This window comes from Dendrobates tinctorius, unplaced genomic scaffold, assembly GCF_039654945.1.
Source record: "Dendrobates tinctorius isolate UK_male_01 unplaced genomic scaffold, ASM3965494v1 ptg000029l, whole genome shotgun sequence".
Classification (NCBI taxonomy): Eukaryota; Metazoa; Chordata; class Amphibia; order Anura; family Dendrobatidae; genus Dendrobates; species Dendrobates tinctorius.
In genome coordinates this window covers 31,673,137-31,691,392 of record NW_027361697.1, presented here as the reverse complement: position 1 = coordinate 31,691,392, position 18,256 = coordinate 31,673,137, and the positions used below count along the sequence as shown (strand labels likewise).

General features: G+C 44.1%; 1 protein-coding gene across 1 annotated transcript in view; it reads left to right on the top strand.

Moving 5' to 3' along the window:
• Positions 1 to 18,256, top strand: part of LOC141085895 (calcium-activated chloride channel regulator 1-like) — a 62,347-nt gene that overhangs the window by 8,842 nt on the left and 35,249 nt on the right. Inside the window, exons 4-5 of the mRNA XM_073571512.1 lie at positions 5,467 to 5,575; positions 5,773 to 5,965. Coding sequence (XP_073427613.1) covers positions 5,467 to 5,575; positions 5,773 to 5,965 — 302 coding nt within the window. The remainder of the gene's footprint in view (positions 1 to 5,466; positions 5,576 to 5,772; positions 5,966 to 18,256) is intronic.

Genomic DNA, 18,256 nt, shown 5'->3' with positions numbered 1-18,256 from the left:
TATAGTATAATGCACCCCCATAGGCAGAGTCTATAGTATGATGCACCCCTATAGGCAGCCTCTGTATTATAATGCACTCCCCATAGGCAGCCTCTGTATTATAATGCACCCCATAGGCAGCCTCTATCTTATAATGCACCCCCATAATCAGCCTCTGTAGCCCCATAGGCAGCCTCTGTAGCCCCATAGGCAGCCTCTGTACCCCCATAGACAGCTTCTTTATTATAATGCACCCCATAATCAGCCTCTGTATTATAATGCATCCCCATAGTCAGCCTCTATATTATAATGCACCCCCATAGGCAGACTCTGTATTATAATGCACCCCCATAGGCAGCCTCTTTATTATAATGCAACCCATAGTCAGCCTCTGTACCCCCATAGTAAGCCTCTGTACCCCCACAGACAGCATCTGTATTATAATGTACCACCATAGGCAGCCTCTGTACCCCATATTCAGCCTCTGTATTATAATGTACCCCCATAATCAGCCTCTGTACCCCCATAGACAGCCTCTGTATTATAATGTACCCCCATAGACAGCCTCTGTAACCCCATAGACAGCATCTGTTCCCCTATGGCAGCCTCTTTACCCCCATAGGCAGCCTCTGTAACCCCATAGGCAGCCTCTTTACCCCCATAGGCAGCCTCTGTAACCCTATAGGCAGCCTCTGTACCCCAATGCACCCCGTTACAAAAATAAATAAATCTAATACTCACCTCTCTTCCTCCTGGCTCCTGCGCTGCTTCCTGCTCTCCCGCTCATCTCCTGGCAGCGGGTGTTGGGCAGTGACGTCAGCGCGCCCGCTGTCAGGGAGAGGGGGATGATGGGAGAAGGAGCGCTCGCTCCCTCTCTCAGCACTGCGGTCAGCTGTATGGGCTAGATGCCGATACAGCTGACCCTGCAATGACAGGCGGGGGGCCCACTGCTGGCACAGGGCCCCCCACCGCCTGCTCAGGGGCCCATAGCGGCAGAGCGGGGAGATCGATTCTCCCTGCTCTTCCGCGGAATATAATTGTATCAGCGCGCTGCGCACGCTGATACAGTTACAGTAGTGTAGCTCGGGGTGGGCCCCCTCAGACCGCAGGGCCCGGGGTGACCGCCCCCTCTGCCTCCCCGGTAGCTACACTACTGATGTAGGGCCTTTACGATAGAGTGTGCCAATTAATACAAAATAGCCACTCATACTATATATTACACTAATGACCTACAAGATTGTCACCGCCATACAACAAGTGCGACCATCACCAAAGGTAACCGAAGGGCCCACCACATGTTTGTGCACCGCTAGTCAGGAATCCTAAAGAAAGATCCTCGCCATGTGCACTTGTACACAGCTCCGACATCCAAACTGTCCTCCTGATCATTTATTTTCTGCAATTACGTTCAGTTAGAGCAACTTAGTTTGATGAACTTTTTCTATAAACTTTAGCTAGAAAAGTCCAAGAGGATATCTAGATGTGGGAAAATGCAGAATTACCGTATATAGGATGGCAAAATATTCAGAATTGAGAGTCCTCAGTGGTTGATACCTTTTAATGGCTAACTGAAAAGATGGTAACAAATTGCAAGCTTTCGAGACTACTCAGGTCTCTTCATCAGGCTAGACTAATACAAAATCTGAAGAATCACATATTTATACACAAGACAGCACAGAAAAAAGGCAATAGGCAAGACAAGTGACGTGAAGCAGAATTATCATTATGGGAGAGGGATAGACATAAATATTGGAACAGTTCATAGATAACGAGTCTGGATGTTTTATTGTCCTCTGAATGGGGTATGGTTCTGTGTTGTGATGCCCCCACAAGGAGCAAATTCCTTAATTGATGTAAAAAGACATACCGCATAGACTGTATATATGTATAAGCCGACCCGCGTATACGCCGACCCCCCCTAATTTTGCCCCAAAAACTGGGAAAACGTATTGACTCATGTATAAGCCGAGGGTGGTGCTGCACAAGGGTTAATGGTGGTCCAAAAAGATGCTCCATAGATAAATACCCCCATAAAATGCTGCACAAGGGTTAATGGTGGCTGAACAAGATGCTCCAAGGATAAATACGCCCCATATATTGCTGCACAAGGGTTATTGGTGTCCCAAGTAGATGCTCCATACATAAATACCCCCCATATGCTGCACAAGGGTTAATGGTGGCCCAAGTAGATGCTCAATACATAAATACCCCTCACATATTGCTGCACAAGGGTTAATAGTGGCCCAAGTAGATGCTCCATACATAAATACACCCCATATATTGCTGCACAAGGGTTATTGGTGGCCCAAGTAGAAACTCCATACATAAAATACCCTCCATATGCTGCTGCTATATATAAAAAAAGACATACTTCTCCGTCGCTGGGGGCCAGGTGCCGGTGTCGCCGCTGGCTCAGGCCCCCGGCACTGGCTATATTTACCGTTCCCCGCTCCATCGCTGTCTCCCAGGTCCTGTGCAGTGACATTAGCAGAGGGCGCGCACTGACTACGTCATCGCGCCCTCCGCTGAATGTTACAGCCAGAGGACCCGGGAGACAGCGATGGAACAGGGACCAGTAAATATTGCTCTGCTCCCTGTTCTCCCCGTCATACTCACCCCACTCCTGGCGCATGGTCTCTTCAGCCCCTGCTTCCCGCATGATCTCGCTGTTCCTGCATTCAGCGGTCACGTGGTATCATTCATTAAATATGTGCATATTAATGAGTTTAATGATCGGTACCACGTGACCGCTGAATGCAGGAACAGCTGGGATGCTGAGATCATGGGCGAAGCAGGGGCTGAAGAGACCGTGCCAGGAGGGGGTGAGTATGGTCTCTGACACCCCCCACTCCCCCTCCCCCACCGACCCCCGTATATGACTCGCGCATAAGCCGAGAGGGAGACTTTCAGCCCAAAAAAATGGGCTGAAAATCTTGGCTTATACACGAGTATATACGGTAAATCCATGCAACACATTCATTCCTGCATTGAGAGTGTCAAAGGTTGTCATGAATTTGTACTCACATACTCTTCTGTCTCTCTGAGATGTGAATTTACCTTTCAATACCAGTAATTTAATGTCCGTGATGCTGTGATCAGACATACAAAAATGTTTTGCCATAGGTAGATCCATTCTTTTTTCTCTTATTGTGTGGCGATGAGAATTCATCCTTGTTCTAAGTTTTTGCCCTGTCTCCCCCACATACAGACCCCCAGTTGGACATTTAGTACAAATAATTAAGTACACCACATTAGATGTGATGCAGCTGAAAGTACCTAGGATCTTGTAGTCCTGAAGTGAATTGGGGATCTTTATCTTGTCTGTGGTCATTATAAATGGACAGGTTTTACATTTTTTCTGGTTGCAAGGAAAGGTTCCTGCAGCTGTTGGAGAGATGCTTCTTAGATTTGGGGGCTGCCTAAAACACATTAGTGGGGGGTCTGTTAAAATGGATTGTATTCGGGCATCTTTTTGTAGTAAAGGTTGTAATTTCCGTGCAGCTCCCCTTAGCACTTCCAGAATTGGGTTGTAGGTGACTACTAGAGGCACCCGGTTATTTTCTTCTTTAGCTTTGTAATGTAGCAGGTGATTCCTTGACATTCTGGTGGCTCTTGTAATTTGGTTTTGAATTGTTCTTGGATGGTAGCCCTGATTCAGAAAGGTTTTGAGGCGGCCAAGGTGCTCATCTCTATCCATGGGGTTAGAACATATACGTTTGTATCTGATGGCTTGTCTGTAGATAATAGAGTTCTTTATGTGTTTTGGATGGAAACTGTCCCATTTAAGGTATGTTGGATGGTCGATTGGCTTCTGATACAGGGATGTCGCTATTTCATTGTTCTTTAGCATGTCCTCACTATATCTGAAACTGAACCTGTCAAAGACTGAACTCCTGGTGTTTCCTCCCGCTACTAATGTACCTATACCCGACATTGCTATTTCTGTGTGTGGTTCCGCTATTACTCCCAAGCAACAGGCCCGCTGACTTGGGGTCATACTTGATTCCGAGCTTTCCTTTGCCCCCCACATTCGATCACTGGCTCGCTCTTGTCATCTGCACCTCAAAAACATTTCTAGAATTCGACCTTTTCTTACTTTTGACTCTGCAAAAACTCTTACTGTTTCTCTTATTCATTCTCGTCTCGACTATTGTAACTCTCTTCTAATCGGTCTCCCTCTTACCAAACTCTCCCCTCTCCAATCTGTCTTGAATGCTGCAGCCAGGATCATATTCCTCACCAATCGTTACACCGATGCCTCTACCTTGTGCCAGTCATTACACTGGCTACCCATCCACTCCAGAATTCAGTATAAACTTATTACCCTCACCCACAAAGCCCTCCATGGCTCAGCACCACCCTACATCTCCTCCCTTGTTTCAGTATACCACCCTACCCGCGCCCTCCGTTCTGCTGATGACCTGAGGTTAGTATCCTCAATAGTCAGAACCTCCCACTCCCATCTCCAAGACTTTACACGTGCCGCGCCAATTCTCTGGAATGCACTTCCCAGGTCAATACGATTAGTCCCCAATCCCCACAATTTTAAGCGTGTCCTGAAAACGCATTTATTCAGACTGGCCTATCGCCTCAACACATTAACCTAATCTATCCCTGTGTGGCACAGCCAAAAGTTTTACCATAACCAGATTTCCCGCATCATGTTCCCACATGCTTTATGCATCCATTAGCCCTCTCTGTCTGTACTGTCACACACTTAACATTATGGCTGGTCCATACAATCAGGGCAACTGTTACCACCCACCTTTCGTGTCTACCTCTTTCCTCATAGACTGTAAGCTTGCGAGCAGGGCCCTCTTTCCTCTTGGTATTTGTTATAATCTACTGTATGTGATTATTGTTATGCCATCAGGCAGACAAGATACCAACTTGTTAAGTTCCTTGTAATAATCCTGTGTAGGATCTGACTCCAATTTTTTGCAGTAGCGTGTGTCTATCAGTTGTCTGTTTGCTTCCTTCATGTAGTCTGACGTATTCATCATGACTATTGCACCTCCCTTGTCAGCAGGTTTAATGATGATTTCTTTGTTAGTTTTTAAAGACTGTATGGCCTTTCTCTCCTGGGTACTGATGTTGGATGCTTGTCTCCTGTTAGTGTCTATGATGGTGGATTTTATCAAATGTCTGAATGAGTCTATATATTTATCCAAATGAGGGTTGCGTCCAGGTGGAGGCGCCAAGTCTGACCTTTTCTTGGTTGTTAGGATCCCTTTTCCTTCATTCTGAGTGTTTTCTGAATTTTCTGTATCATTGAAGTATTCCCTCAGGCGCAGCCTCCTGAAATAATGTTCCATATCACTGCAGAGTTCAGTTTTATCTAAGGCCTTATATATAGGATGGACATTTTAAATAATCTCAGAATTAATTAAATAATAATGCATAACTTTTAGTGTTAAAATAATCAAGGAATGAATATATTTTTTCTGTGAAGTCTGCCATGTTTGGTAACACACATTTCATATTTAGGAAGGGTTTTTGTCCATGAATGGGCTCACCTGCGTTGGGGTGTCTATGATGAGTACAACACTGACGTTCCATACTACATTGCAAGAAATGGAAACATTGAAGCAACAAGGTATATTATTCATGTAGCTATATATTTGGAAATGTGGCATAAGATTTTCACAGTATGGCTTCTCATATTGAAGCATATACAACTTCTATAATACAGCCAATTTTTGATTCATTCTGCCTAGTTAGCTTTGTAGAACTTTTCATCTTGTTAATTTCTTTTGTTTCAATGCACTATATATCACATTTCCTGTATTCCAGGTGTTCCAAAAACATCCGTGGTGTTAATGTTAAGAGGACAGATGAGAACAAATCATGTAAGGGAAGTTCTTGCCAAATAAAGTACTGCCTTTTTGACAGAAAAATGGGCCTATATGAAGATGGTTGTGTTTTTGTTCCCGAGAAAGACCAAAACGTCAAGCAATCTATTATGTATTCGCAGTCAATCCCATCTGTAAGTATTGATGCACTTTCTTTTTTTATTTGTCTTCCTTTATTTCTTCCATTAAATAAGTTACAAAAGAAGACAATTTTATAAAACCCAAACAATCTCACCCTTTTGCACAAATTTCTACTGTGCTAATTGATAATGTCTAAACATATGATTTTTTATAAAAGCATATCAAATTGTCTAATTTCCCGTCTATTACATTTGTCATTCCTCTACTTATTCAAAATATGGAATCCTCTAACCTCCTAATGTGAATAAACTATTATCCCAAACTGATGTTAAACTTATTACAGTAACTTTTTGTATCTTCTTTGCTAAATTACAAATTCTATGTATCCTATTCCCGGTTAAAATATGGCAAGAGCGTAGGCTCTCTATCTCCAATATATAAATAAAGCTGTTAACTCTCTCTCTTGCTCAATGTATCTTATCAGGTACAAATATATACATATATTGTATATATCAATTTGACTAAAATCTGTATTTGAGCTCCAACAAAAAATACAACTTAAAATTGAGTACGTCAAGTCTTCCACGGTTCTTTGGGTATTGTGAATTTCTCTTATGTGTCCACATTATCTTCCTCTTCTATACCACTACATTGCTGGCTATATTACAAGTTAGAAGGGTGTTTGGAGTCCCAGCTCCCCAGTGAAAGATTATCTTGCTGAGGTTTTCTCTATTGCTCCTCCTGTCGTTTGTTTGCAAGATGCAGTTCTCAGTACTGTTCCCATTTTGTTACATTCAGGGTCTGTGTGTTTTCATGTATACCAAAGGTCTTTTTCAGTTCCATTCTTTTCCTTTGGTCTTTCATGTATGACTGTGTGAACACGTCTTTAGGCCTGTGTCTCACCCTCTGTCTATGTGAACTCCTTTTCTGTTGTTGTAGTTATGGGTTATACTCTTTGTATAGTTGAAGGTGCAGATAAGGGCATTCAGGGTCAGCCGACGTTGAGTGGTGGCACCATTGCATAATTTTAGGGTGCCAACCCCCACGATCAGGCAGGGACAAATCCATTGTCAGGTTAGGGATTTGTCTAGTCCATATACAAATCTGTAGTGTACAGGTTTTACATCTCCCCTAGTTTGTTTTTTCCCATGTAAGGCTGCTTTTACACTTGCCACATTTTTGCCAGCCAATTTTGCAGACCCAATAGATTTCTATGGGGCCGCAAAATCAGCCTGCAAAAATTCCATGGTGCGCCGTGTGCTGTATTGCCACGAGGGTCGGTTTTGCGGTCGTGATAAAAGATCGGCATACAGACATAGCCCCCATTGTAAATCAATGGGGCCACAAAAACAAATGGAAGATTGTTTTTGCGGTGTGCTGTCACTTCCGGTTTTGCGTAATGCATTTTTTTCCAATACTATTTCCATAGTATTGGAAAAATAGGCCCGTTATTGCGGTTGTGTAAAACCAGCCTTAGTGTTATTGGATAGAGAGCTGAATAAAATATATTTTTTATTTTTTAACTTCTCGCCATATCTGAGATATTAGCATGCAAATAATAGATTCTATTTTATGCTAAGTCCAAGTGAGAATTACCAGAGATTCTTTTCTGTAGTGTTTGCTTTTGCACTGCATGACTTTGACCAATCTAAAGCAGTAGTCTGTTATGCTAGCTAAATAAGAATACACCCCTAGAGAAGCTTAGTGCAGGCTTTCTCCTTGTTCTCCTGTGTGACACATGTAATGACACACAGCCCTGCTCTCCTCTGTGATCTCCGCCCCTACTTTGTAGAATAATGCAGAGCTATATGTCATTACAAACACCTCCAGCTTTCATCTCATGGCAGTCACTGTGGAGGGATGGGGCTACAGCTTATCTAAATTATGTGTTATTATAAATACATCCAGCTTTCATTTTATGGCAGTCAGTGTAGGAAGAGGAAGAGAACAGCAGTGCTGACAGTGATCTTAGATGAAGTCTTTAAGAGGTGTTTGTAATGAAGCATAGGTCTGCTCTGCTGTACTCTTCTGTTACATTTGACAAACTGATATCTAGATAACTAAAGCTGTTTCCTTTTAAAATCTGTTTTATCCCATAGTCAATATGCATTTTTTTTCCTGTTAATTTTCACAGGAAATTTATGTGTAACATCCATAAATCTTTAGATTTTTCATTACTATTGCTAGAAAATATTGCTAGAAAAATATTAATGTAATCTAAAAAACAGAATATCAGTGACATATAATGATTATCTATATTTGTTGGTCCAATCCCCCTAATCCTATGATCTTGCTTTGATAGAATTGCCAAGTACTCAATCTTTATGGCAAACAATAGGTATGATATATGGCATCTCTGAGACCCTGATTTATTACTTAACATATTAAACTTCTTTGTGTTGGTACCATTAAGAGAAATTTGTGCAGTTGAATAAAACATTTTTTCATTGTGATAAAGTCATTCCCAAAAGCACTTAGAGATGAGCACAAAAAGATGACTTGTTAGCATCTAATGATGCTATCATTTTACCTTTTTTATTTTTATTTGCGATTTGTTATACACTAAATTAATTTATGGTGTTAATCATTATTGAGCCAACATGGTCCCTGTTTATGATGTGTTTAATAACTTTCAGGCTATGTGCCCACGTAGCGATTCTGAAGCAGAATAAACCTGAGCAGAATCGCACACCCTGCTCCTGGGAAAACGCATGCGTTTTTTGACGCGCTTTTGTAAACGTTTGTCCAGCATTTTTGCATGCATTTTCCTAAGCGTTTTTGCCAATACAATTGATGGTGTGTGGAATCGCGTGCGATTCCGCAAAATAAATGAACATGCTGCGTTTTTAACCGCTAAGCGTTTCCGCAGCGGTTAAAAACGCACCATTGGCACAACATGTGCGTTTTTCATTAAAAATCAATTGGGTGCTTTTCTTAAGCGTTTCTGCAGCAGAATCGCTTGTCTAAAAGCGCTGCAGAAACGCTTAAAAAACGCTACGTGGGCACACAGCCTCAAGGTATTAAAGATAAAACCTTTGCCAAAAGAGATACTGGACAAAGTAGGCATCCCTGAATTTCTTAAAACATTCAAATAGAATTCTTTTTTTTTTTAACCTATCTTTTTATTATGTTTTAAATGCATGCAAGACGAACGTAAAAACTATCGGATGTATGTAACAGAGCATTTGAATACAAGAAAATCGTTCGGTAATTAATCAGTTACAGGTTGTATGACATTTGCTTTCAAACAAAATCTCTTTTCGTGTGCCACTAGTATGTAGCAATACAAAGAAAACCAGAATTCCTTACAATATGACTGTACTGTTCTAACTCCAAAATTTCCATCATTTCGAAGAATTAATGCCTGTACATATAATCCTATTTCCTTTAGGTTTTAAGGTAAAGTGAAGGTGTAGGGGGGAGAAAGGGGTAGGGTGATAGGAAAGTCTTTCAAACTGGGGGAAACGCGGAGATGGCATCTGATTCCAACGTAAAACAGAAGGCCTATAGGGGTAGTTGTGTGAGTCACGTATTACACAGCTCGCCTTTCAATCGAAATCCAAGATCACCTTCGAAAGTGCTTCAGTTATTCAGTGCTCCTGAACTTCGAATATTCATCGGTTTCCCTATATGATACCCATGGGGCCCAAGTCTCCCTAAATTTAGCAGTTGAAAGGTGTGAAAATGCCACTATTTCTTCTATATAATAGAGCTGATCCACTTTTTGTAACCATACTGAGATACTTGGGCAGCTTTGAGAACGCCAATTTGGAGGTATAAGTAGTTTGGCAGCCTCCACCAAGAATAGCAATAGAGATCTGTACTTTGCGGGAAGTCACTGGACCAATTGAGGAAGATAAGGTTCGGTTGTTGTGCTTTTGTAAGTTTGCATATTTTAGTTGTAATTCTCATAATTTCCCCCCAAAATGGCCTTATTTTATCACAGGACCACCAGAGGTGGAGAAACGTCCCCTATTCAAAGCGCATCTCCAGCAGGTTGGTGGGATACTGGGACACCATACATGAGTTGCTACCGGAGTGGTATACCATCTTGTGATGACATTGTATGAGTTTTCTTGAACTCTAACACAATTAGATGGACCGTAAGAGTTTTTGTAAATATGTTCAACTTCCCAGTCCTGTAGCTTGATGCCCAATTCTTTCTCCCAAGCTTGTATATAGCCTGCTTTACAGGAATTGAGCAACTCAAGAGTGTCTGATACAGCTTTGCCAATACACCCTTTGGCTGTATATTCTGGATTAGTAATGATTCAAAAATCGTCAACTTCCTGGTTGGGATTCCAGGTTGCAGATACGACCCCATAGCTTTTTTGAGTCTATTATAGTGTAGAAAGTTGAGATGGTATTTTGGGAACTTATTATGTAAGTCTTGTAACGAAAATAGCGTGCCATCCGTCATAAGAGCACACTGTCTCTAATCAGGTGTAAGGAATCTTTGGATTTAGTGTTGGTCTGGTCTAAGTACAGTCCTGGTAGGTCCATGACTCTGGCTAGAGGTGGCGGGAGTCGCATAAATGAAGTGGAATTGTTTACCCAAGTTTGTACTATATACCTGGTAAAAGCATTGGGTATGTCTAATTTATAAATAACCTCTTTGGATGCATGCAATATGGTAGTAATCGGTATTGATACTGTGTCCTCTGCTATCTTTGTCCATAGTTTTTGTTTGTGGTTCCTCGTCCAATCTATGATCAAAGACAGTGTTGCTGCTATGTGATATTTCTGTGGGTCAGGAACCCCCATACCTCCTCTTTTTCTAGGTAGTGAAAGTGTTCTAAAACTGAGTCTAGGTTGGGAGTCTTTCCAGATATACCTCCCAAAAATGGAATGCACCCTTTGAAAAAATGTTGCATTCTTGATATGTAACTGAACTTGGGTAATATAAAGCTTTTTAATAAGTTTTTCCGCCCCATCCAGGATACAAAAGGCGCTCTCCATGTTTTGATTGATTCTAACGTGGAGTTTAGTAATGGTAGGTAATTAAGTGCAAACAGTGCGTGCCAGTGAGAATTTAATCCCTAGCTAGCTAATGTGGCTCGAGTTCCATTTAATTGGGAATTTGGACTTGATTTCCTGGAGTGTCGAGCTCATACTCATCACTTCCGATTTATCAAGGTTTATTTTAAAATTCGAGAGACCTCCAAATTTTTCAAACAACCCCAACACTACTGGTCTTTCTCTATTCGGATTAGTCAGTAGAAGAAATAAGTCATCCGTGGAGGCTGCTACCACTTGAGATATCCCCGCTATCTGAACCCCATTAATATCCGGGTGTTGTCTGATGCTTTGAATCAAATTTTCAATAGTTAAGATGAATAAGGATGGTGAGAGCGGACAACCCTGTCGGGTGCCATTCCTAATCTCAATTGGTACGGATAAATCTCCATTAACTCTCACCTTCGCTGTTGGACACTTGTACATTTGAAATATAGCTTTAATTAGCATCTCAGGGAAGCCAAATTTCAAGAGTGTCTCCTGCATGAAAGTCCAGTCCAACCTGTTGAACGCCTTTTCTGCGTCCGTTCTCATTAGTATTAAATGCCTCCTATTGAGGTGTGCATGTTGCATCAAATATAGGATTCTTAGAGAATTGTCTTTGCCTTCCCTGCCACTCACAAAGCCCACATGGTCTGGTGATATCAACGAGTCTTAGGGTACCGTTACACTTAGCGATGCACCAGCGATCCCGACAACGATATGGATCGCTGATGCATCGCTAAGTGCTCGCTAGTGAGCTGCCACACAGGCAGATCTCACCAGCAACATAGCAGGGGTCGGTGGTCGCTACTTACCTGTCAGACGCGGTGATCCTGACGTCCTCCCGCCCGCGTCCACGTGTCGCTCGTCGGCGCCACAGGAAGCCCAGCAGGAAGCGCCCGACGAGAAATGATCCAGGACGTTCTCGCGCGACCAGCGATGAGCAGCGGGGGAGCCGGTCGGAGGTAAGTATCAGACATAGCGATATCGCTAGCAATATCGCTGCTACGTCACAAAATCGGTGACGTTACAGCGATATTGCTAGCGATATCGCTATGTGTAACGGGGGCTTAAGACCAAACTCACTCTTTTGGCAATCATTTTTGCAAAGCGCTTAAGATCATTATTTAGTAGTGAGCTTGGTCTGTAATTACTACATAGCTCGGGGTCTTTGCCCTCTTTATGAATAAAGGAGATATGTGTTTCCAGCATCTGCTTCAGAAAGACCGCTCCCGCTAGCACTTCATTACACAGCTTCAAAAGTTGGTTATTTAAAATCTCTTGAAACGTTTTGTAGTAGGAGGCAGGGAGGCCATCCGGACCCGGACTCTTGCCTGCTGGGCAGTTCGACAGGGCAGACTGGAGTTCCTGTAATGTAGAGGGACTAGTCAGCCTGAGTTGTTGGCCCTCGGAGAGTTTTGTTAAATTTACTAGATGTAGATAGTTCCTAATATCGGCTTTTCGTTTTTCGAGTTGTTCTCTTGTTTCCCTAAGGCTACTTTCACACATCAGGTTTTCGGCGTCAGGCGCGATCCGGCGTCGTGCCGGAACGCCGGATCCGGCAAATGTTTAGTAAAACCGGATGTGACAGATCCGGTTTTCTGCCGGATCCGTCTTTTTCTTGACAGACAAAACCGGATCCGTCTCATCCGGTTCATCCGTTTTTCTATCCGTTTTTCGACGGATTACGCCGGATCCGGTTTTTAAAATTGACCCTTGTGGCCTTCCGAACGGGATTGGCTACTGGAAAACTATATATAGCATGTTCCTACAGCCCTTCTTTGACAGGTTGTAGAGGAGAAAGTGCAGGTTGGAGAGAAGAGCAAGTTACTGGCGAAGATGGATGTTGTCATTGGAAATGACAATTACAATGACAATTGTAATGACAATAATTGACAATGACAATGACAATTACTCTAAACATTACTCTTCAATTACTCTAAACTTTTTGACAGTTAGAGTAATCAATGAGTGGAACAAGCTGCCACGAGAAGTGGTGAGTTCTCCTTCAATGGAAGTCTTCAAACAGAGGCTGGACAGACATCTGACTGGGATGATTTAGCGAATCCTGCTTTGAGCAGGGGGTTGGACCAGATGGCCCAGGAGGTCCCTTCCAACTCTACCATTCTATGATTCTATGATTCTATGATTCTATGAAATATTTTGAAGAATTTGGCGGATTTTACAGCGGAGGCAAATCGTTTGAGGGTGATTGTTCTGGAGAAGGAGAGAGCGAGACAGCAGCGCATCAGGCATCGTAGACGATGTTTGTGGATCCACCCCATCACAGCCAAGAGAATGATGCGTGGGGTCTATTCTACACTATGCATGGACCTTCGACGAAACCCGGATAAATTTTTTGGATATGTTAGGATGAAAATGGAGAATTTTGATTACTTGGTGGAGCGCATTGCACACCTCATAAGAAAAGCGGACACCTATTGCCGCTTCTCTGTTTCACCCGCAGAGCGTCTGATGGTGACTTTAAGGTAAGCCACATTTATTGGATATGATCGCATCAGAGCACACTTTCACTGCAATCTTGTTGGTGGTAATTTGTATCTCCAAGTGTTAGGTCAGTTTTGGTATGTAATGCTGTGATTTAAAACTAATTTATTGTTTTTTAATTCCCCACAGATTTCTTGCAACTGGAGAATCCCTTTCGTCACTGCATTTCCAGTACAGACTCGGGATTTCCACCATATCTGGAATTGTGAAGTACACATGCCGTGCACTGTGGGACTCCTTAGCTGAAGAGTTTTTACCAGAGCCCACAACAGAGAGGTGGATTGAAATTGCTGACAAGTTTCAACAGATATGTCAGTTTCCAAACTGCTTGGGCGCTGTGGACGGGAAACATATCCGCATTGTAAAGCCAGCTGGATCGGGATCGGAATATTTCAATTACAAGAAATATTTTTCAATTGTCCTCATGGCCATCGCTGACGCGGAATACAAATTTATTGCGGTTGATATTGGGGCCTATGGCCGCTCCAATGACTCTCAAGTTTTCAAACTGTCTGCCATGGGGCGTAAACTGTATGGAAACACCTTCCAGTTCCCACCACCTAGACCGCTGCCGCAAACATCTGGTCCACCTATGCCATTTGTCTGTGTAGGGGATGAAGCCTTCCAGCTGTCAGAACACCTTTTGAAACCGTACTCTAGCAGAGGATTGACAAGACCAAAACGCATTTTTAATTACCGCCTCACAAGAGCAAGAAGAATGGTTGAATGTACCTTTGGTATTCTGACAGCCAAATGGCGGGTCCTATTGACTGCGATCAACCTCAAGACAGAAACTGTGGACGAGGTGATCAAAGCGTGCGTGGTACTCCACAATTTTGTTATCTGCAAGGAACCCATTTCCATTGAGGACACCTCTGAAGAAACCACCTTGCAAGATTACCGTGACATTACCACTAGAAGTTCTGTGACGGTTTCAGTAATGAGGGACAATTTTGCACTATACTTTATGTCACCTCAAGGCAGAGTACACTGGCAGGATGACAGAGTGTGAAAGATTTGTGCCCTTACCAAACTTGTGTACCTTCTGTACCAACAGTATATACCTTTGCCAACCAAAGTTGGCTATCTTGTCATGGTCTCTATTTTTAGCTTTAGGCCACAGGTGTGTACCTGGTTGTGTTTTATGCAAAGTATTTCACCTTTTAACAAAAGTTGTGTACATTGTTAGGAAATCACCAACAATAAACACAACTTTTTAGGTGAAATACTTTGCTTCAAACACAACCAGGAACACAACTGTGGCAAAAAGCTAAAATTTACCCACAGTTATATACCTAGTTTTGAATACCATTTCACCTTTTAAATACCCTGTATTTAACCTTTTTCGCCGCAGAAAGAAATGACAGACAACCAGTGTAAAATAATTTAACTTTTATTGAAAAATGTTTTTTTTAGTAAACTTTTTTAAAATTTTAATAAACTTGTTTAATAAAACTTTGAAACTATAAAACTGAAACCATAAAACTGGTCATTTTTATTTAAATACACACATTATAATTCTGTGTAGTTTGTGGTGGAAATACTGCTGTAGGGGCTGCGGGACACTTCGACACTGGGAGTGTGGAGAGAGGACTGGGATCGTGGTGGGGAAGGAACAGTTAGAGGTGAAGGTGTGGAAAAAACTACAGAATGGGTGGACATGTGGGAAGCAGAAGAGGTGGTGGGTGGTGGAGTGGAGGGTTGGGCAGGGACTGTAGGAGCAGATGATGTTGATGGCAAGTTGTATGGGGAAGGAGTTTGGTACGGGGCAGGTTGCTGGAAGTGGGGAGATGTCTGGTACGGGGCAGGTTGCTGGAAGTGGGGAGATGTCTGGTACGGGGCAGGTTGCTGGAAGTGGGGAGATGTCTGGTACGGGGCAGGTTGCTGGAAGTGGGGAGATGTCTGGTACTGGGGAGGTTGCTGGTACTGGGGAGTTTGCAGGTACTGTGGAGGTTGCTGGTACTGGTGAGGTTGCTGGTGCTGGGGAGGTTGCTGGTGCTGGGGAGGTGGATGGTGCTGGGGAGGTGGATGGTGCTGGGGAGGTGGATGGTGCTGGGGAGGTGGATGGTGCTGGGTAGGTGGATGGTATGTAATAGGAGGGGGAGGATGGAAAGTGGCTGGAGGTGGATGGTATGTAATAGGAGGGGGAGGATGGAAAGTGGCTGGAGGGGGTGTAGATGTAATAGGAGGGGGAGGATGGAAAGTGGCTGGAGGGGGTGTAGATGTAATAGGAGGGGGAGGATGGAAAGTGGCTGGAGGGGGTGCAGGTGGAGGAACTACTGTGGTGGGAGGAGGAGGAGGTTGGGAGGTAACTTGCTGGAGAGCAGCGTGGCATGAATGCATTACATGCATCTGCTGGGCAGGAGAGAGCGTTTCCATGCGCTCCACAACAGACCTGAAAAAGGTGTGGTTTGGCGAAGATCTTGCTTCTGAATGCATGGTTTGCAGAAGTGTCTTCACCTCCAGAATGCTGGAGTTGATCTGCTGATAGCCTGCGGAGATTTGCTCTGACAAGACTTTTAGACAGTTCTGGAAAGATGCATTCAGATGCAAGAACTCTGGCGCATAAGTCTTTTCCTGACCCCTCTGCCGCTGCCGCCCAGTACCCGCAGGTGTACTAGAGGTGGCAGGGGCAGAAGGGTGGGGTAAAGGGAAAGCGATCTCCTCACCAGCAGCTTCATGTAATGTAGGCGGCCACGATGCTCCTGTGCTGGTGGATGGGACAGATGCGTCGAATGTGTTGGAAGGCTGGGAAGGTGCAGATGTACCGGGGCGGTCGAAGTGTCCCTCGGTGCCGGTCTCCTCAGGGATCGCCTCAGAAGGGTCCAATCGTGCCGGCTCCCGAGTGCTGCTCACCGTGCTGTGGAATAAAGAGAAAAAAAAACAATTAAAATACTGACATGGTATGGCCCTGGCTGAAAAAAAAATTTACATCTAACATTTTTTTTCACATGTGGTGTGTAATATTTACCTTCTGGTGACCATTGTTTCCTGGAGGAACGACAGGGCTTCTGCGTACTTGTACTTGCTCCTGCGTCCTTCAGATCCACTCGGGGCCCGCATCTCTTTATTGAACTCCTTCTTGAAACGATCTCTCACAGACCGCCACCGATTCACAATTCTGTTCCCTGAAACGAGAAAGGAGTGGTTAGTATACAACATCAGTGTTTCCCAAACTCCAGTCCTCATGGTCCCCAGGGGTCATGTTTTCAGGATTTCCATAGTAAATAGAAATCCTGAACACATGATCCGTGGGGACCACGAGGACTGGAGTTCGGGAAACACTGGTTTAAATCAAGCAACCGGTACTGTATATACTTACGCTCTGTAATCTGGGCCCGAACATCGAGGTCCTCCCAGCGGCCCACAAGGAGCGAACAGATTTCCTCCCAGAGTCGTCGGGTAACGATCAGGTCAGCGTGGCGGCGGTCAGCCATATTCCAGAGCGGCTCCCTTTCTCTGACGAGATCGATGAGGCGGTCCACATCAATCCCTCCATCCTCAACGTCAGAGTCGGGAGCACGCTGTGAAGGCTGTTAAAGAAAAAGACAAAAATAACATAATTAGCCTCCACAAAAGAAATGAAATAAAAAGTGCAAAAAAAAAAGCAAAAATATTTATACTTACACGCTGGTGACCGCCGCGTTGCTGTCGCCGACGACCCTGGGAGGCACTGCGAGGACCTCTTGGCCAAGCACCAGATTGGGAAGACTAGAGAAGAAAACAAAAAAAGTTATGTCTTTGGATGTAGGCATTTGTTTGCTGTGTGTGGTCTGCAGAACATTGTTTTCTATGTGTTGTGTGTAGTGTGATGTTGTGTTTCTGCGTTTGATGCAAAAAACTTACCAATTGTGAGCCCACTCCAGGTGTCTGTCCACCCCTTCCTTCTTCTTCTGGGAGCTCCTCTTCATCTTGTGATTCCTGTTTTGAAATAAAAGGCCATGAATAGACATATATTACAGAGAAGATGGATTTTGGAAATAAAAACTTACCGTCAAACGCTGACGATGCGAGGGAGGGCTCCCAGAAGATGATGTGCTGTCTTCCTGGTGGTCACACTCCATGCCTGTGGGTGGTGTTCCAGCTGCTGCCATTGCTGCTGCTGCTGCATCTATTGGGCGGCTGTTGAATAAAGAGAAACAAAGGGCCAATGAATATCTTGATATTCAATAGCCCTAGTTTGGAGGAATGGGTGATTTGATAATTACCGTCTCTCATCTGCTGCTGGACTCCCCTCCCGTTGTTCAGCATGCTGCTCCAATTGGGGTGGTGCTGATGGTGCTGCTGCAGATGTCTCCTGCCTTCTCCTGCGCCTGGTTGCTGTCTTGGGTGGCATGTTGGGTGTGGCTGTGGGTCCCACTGTCTTGCTTTTATATATGTCTTGTGGGCAGAGCTACTGAGCATGCTCAGACCAAAAAACCGGATCCGGCCGCCGGATCCGGCTTTCGCCGGATCCGGCGCATTGCGGCGCTCATAGGCTTTCATTGTGTGAAAAAGCCGGACGCGCCGGATCCGGCGTGTCCGGCTTTTTCGCCGGAGACAAAAAACGTTACAGTAGACGTTTTTTCCAGACGCCGGATCGCGACACATTGCGACACATTGCCGGATCCGGCGATAACCGGATGAAACGCATGGCCATCCGGCGCGATCCGGCGCAAATGCAAGTCAATGGGGGGAAAACCGGATCCGGCATTGCATTTCGCCGGATCCGGTTTCTGTCAAAAGCGCCGGATCGCGCCTGACGGCGAAAACCTGATGTGTGAAAGAGGCCTAAGAGCGCAAATTATAAAGAGAGTAATAGTAATCTCGGAAGGCCCCCCGCAATGCTATCCGGGTCT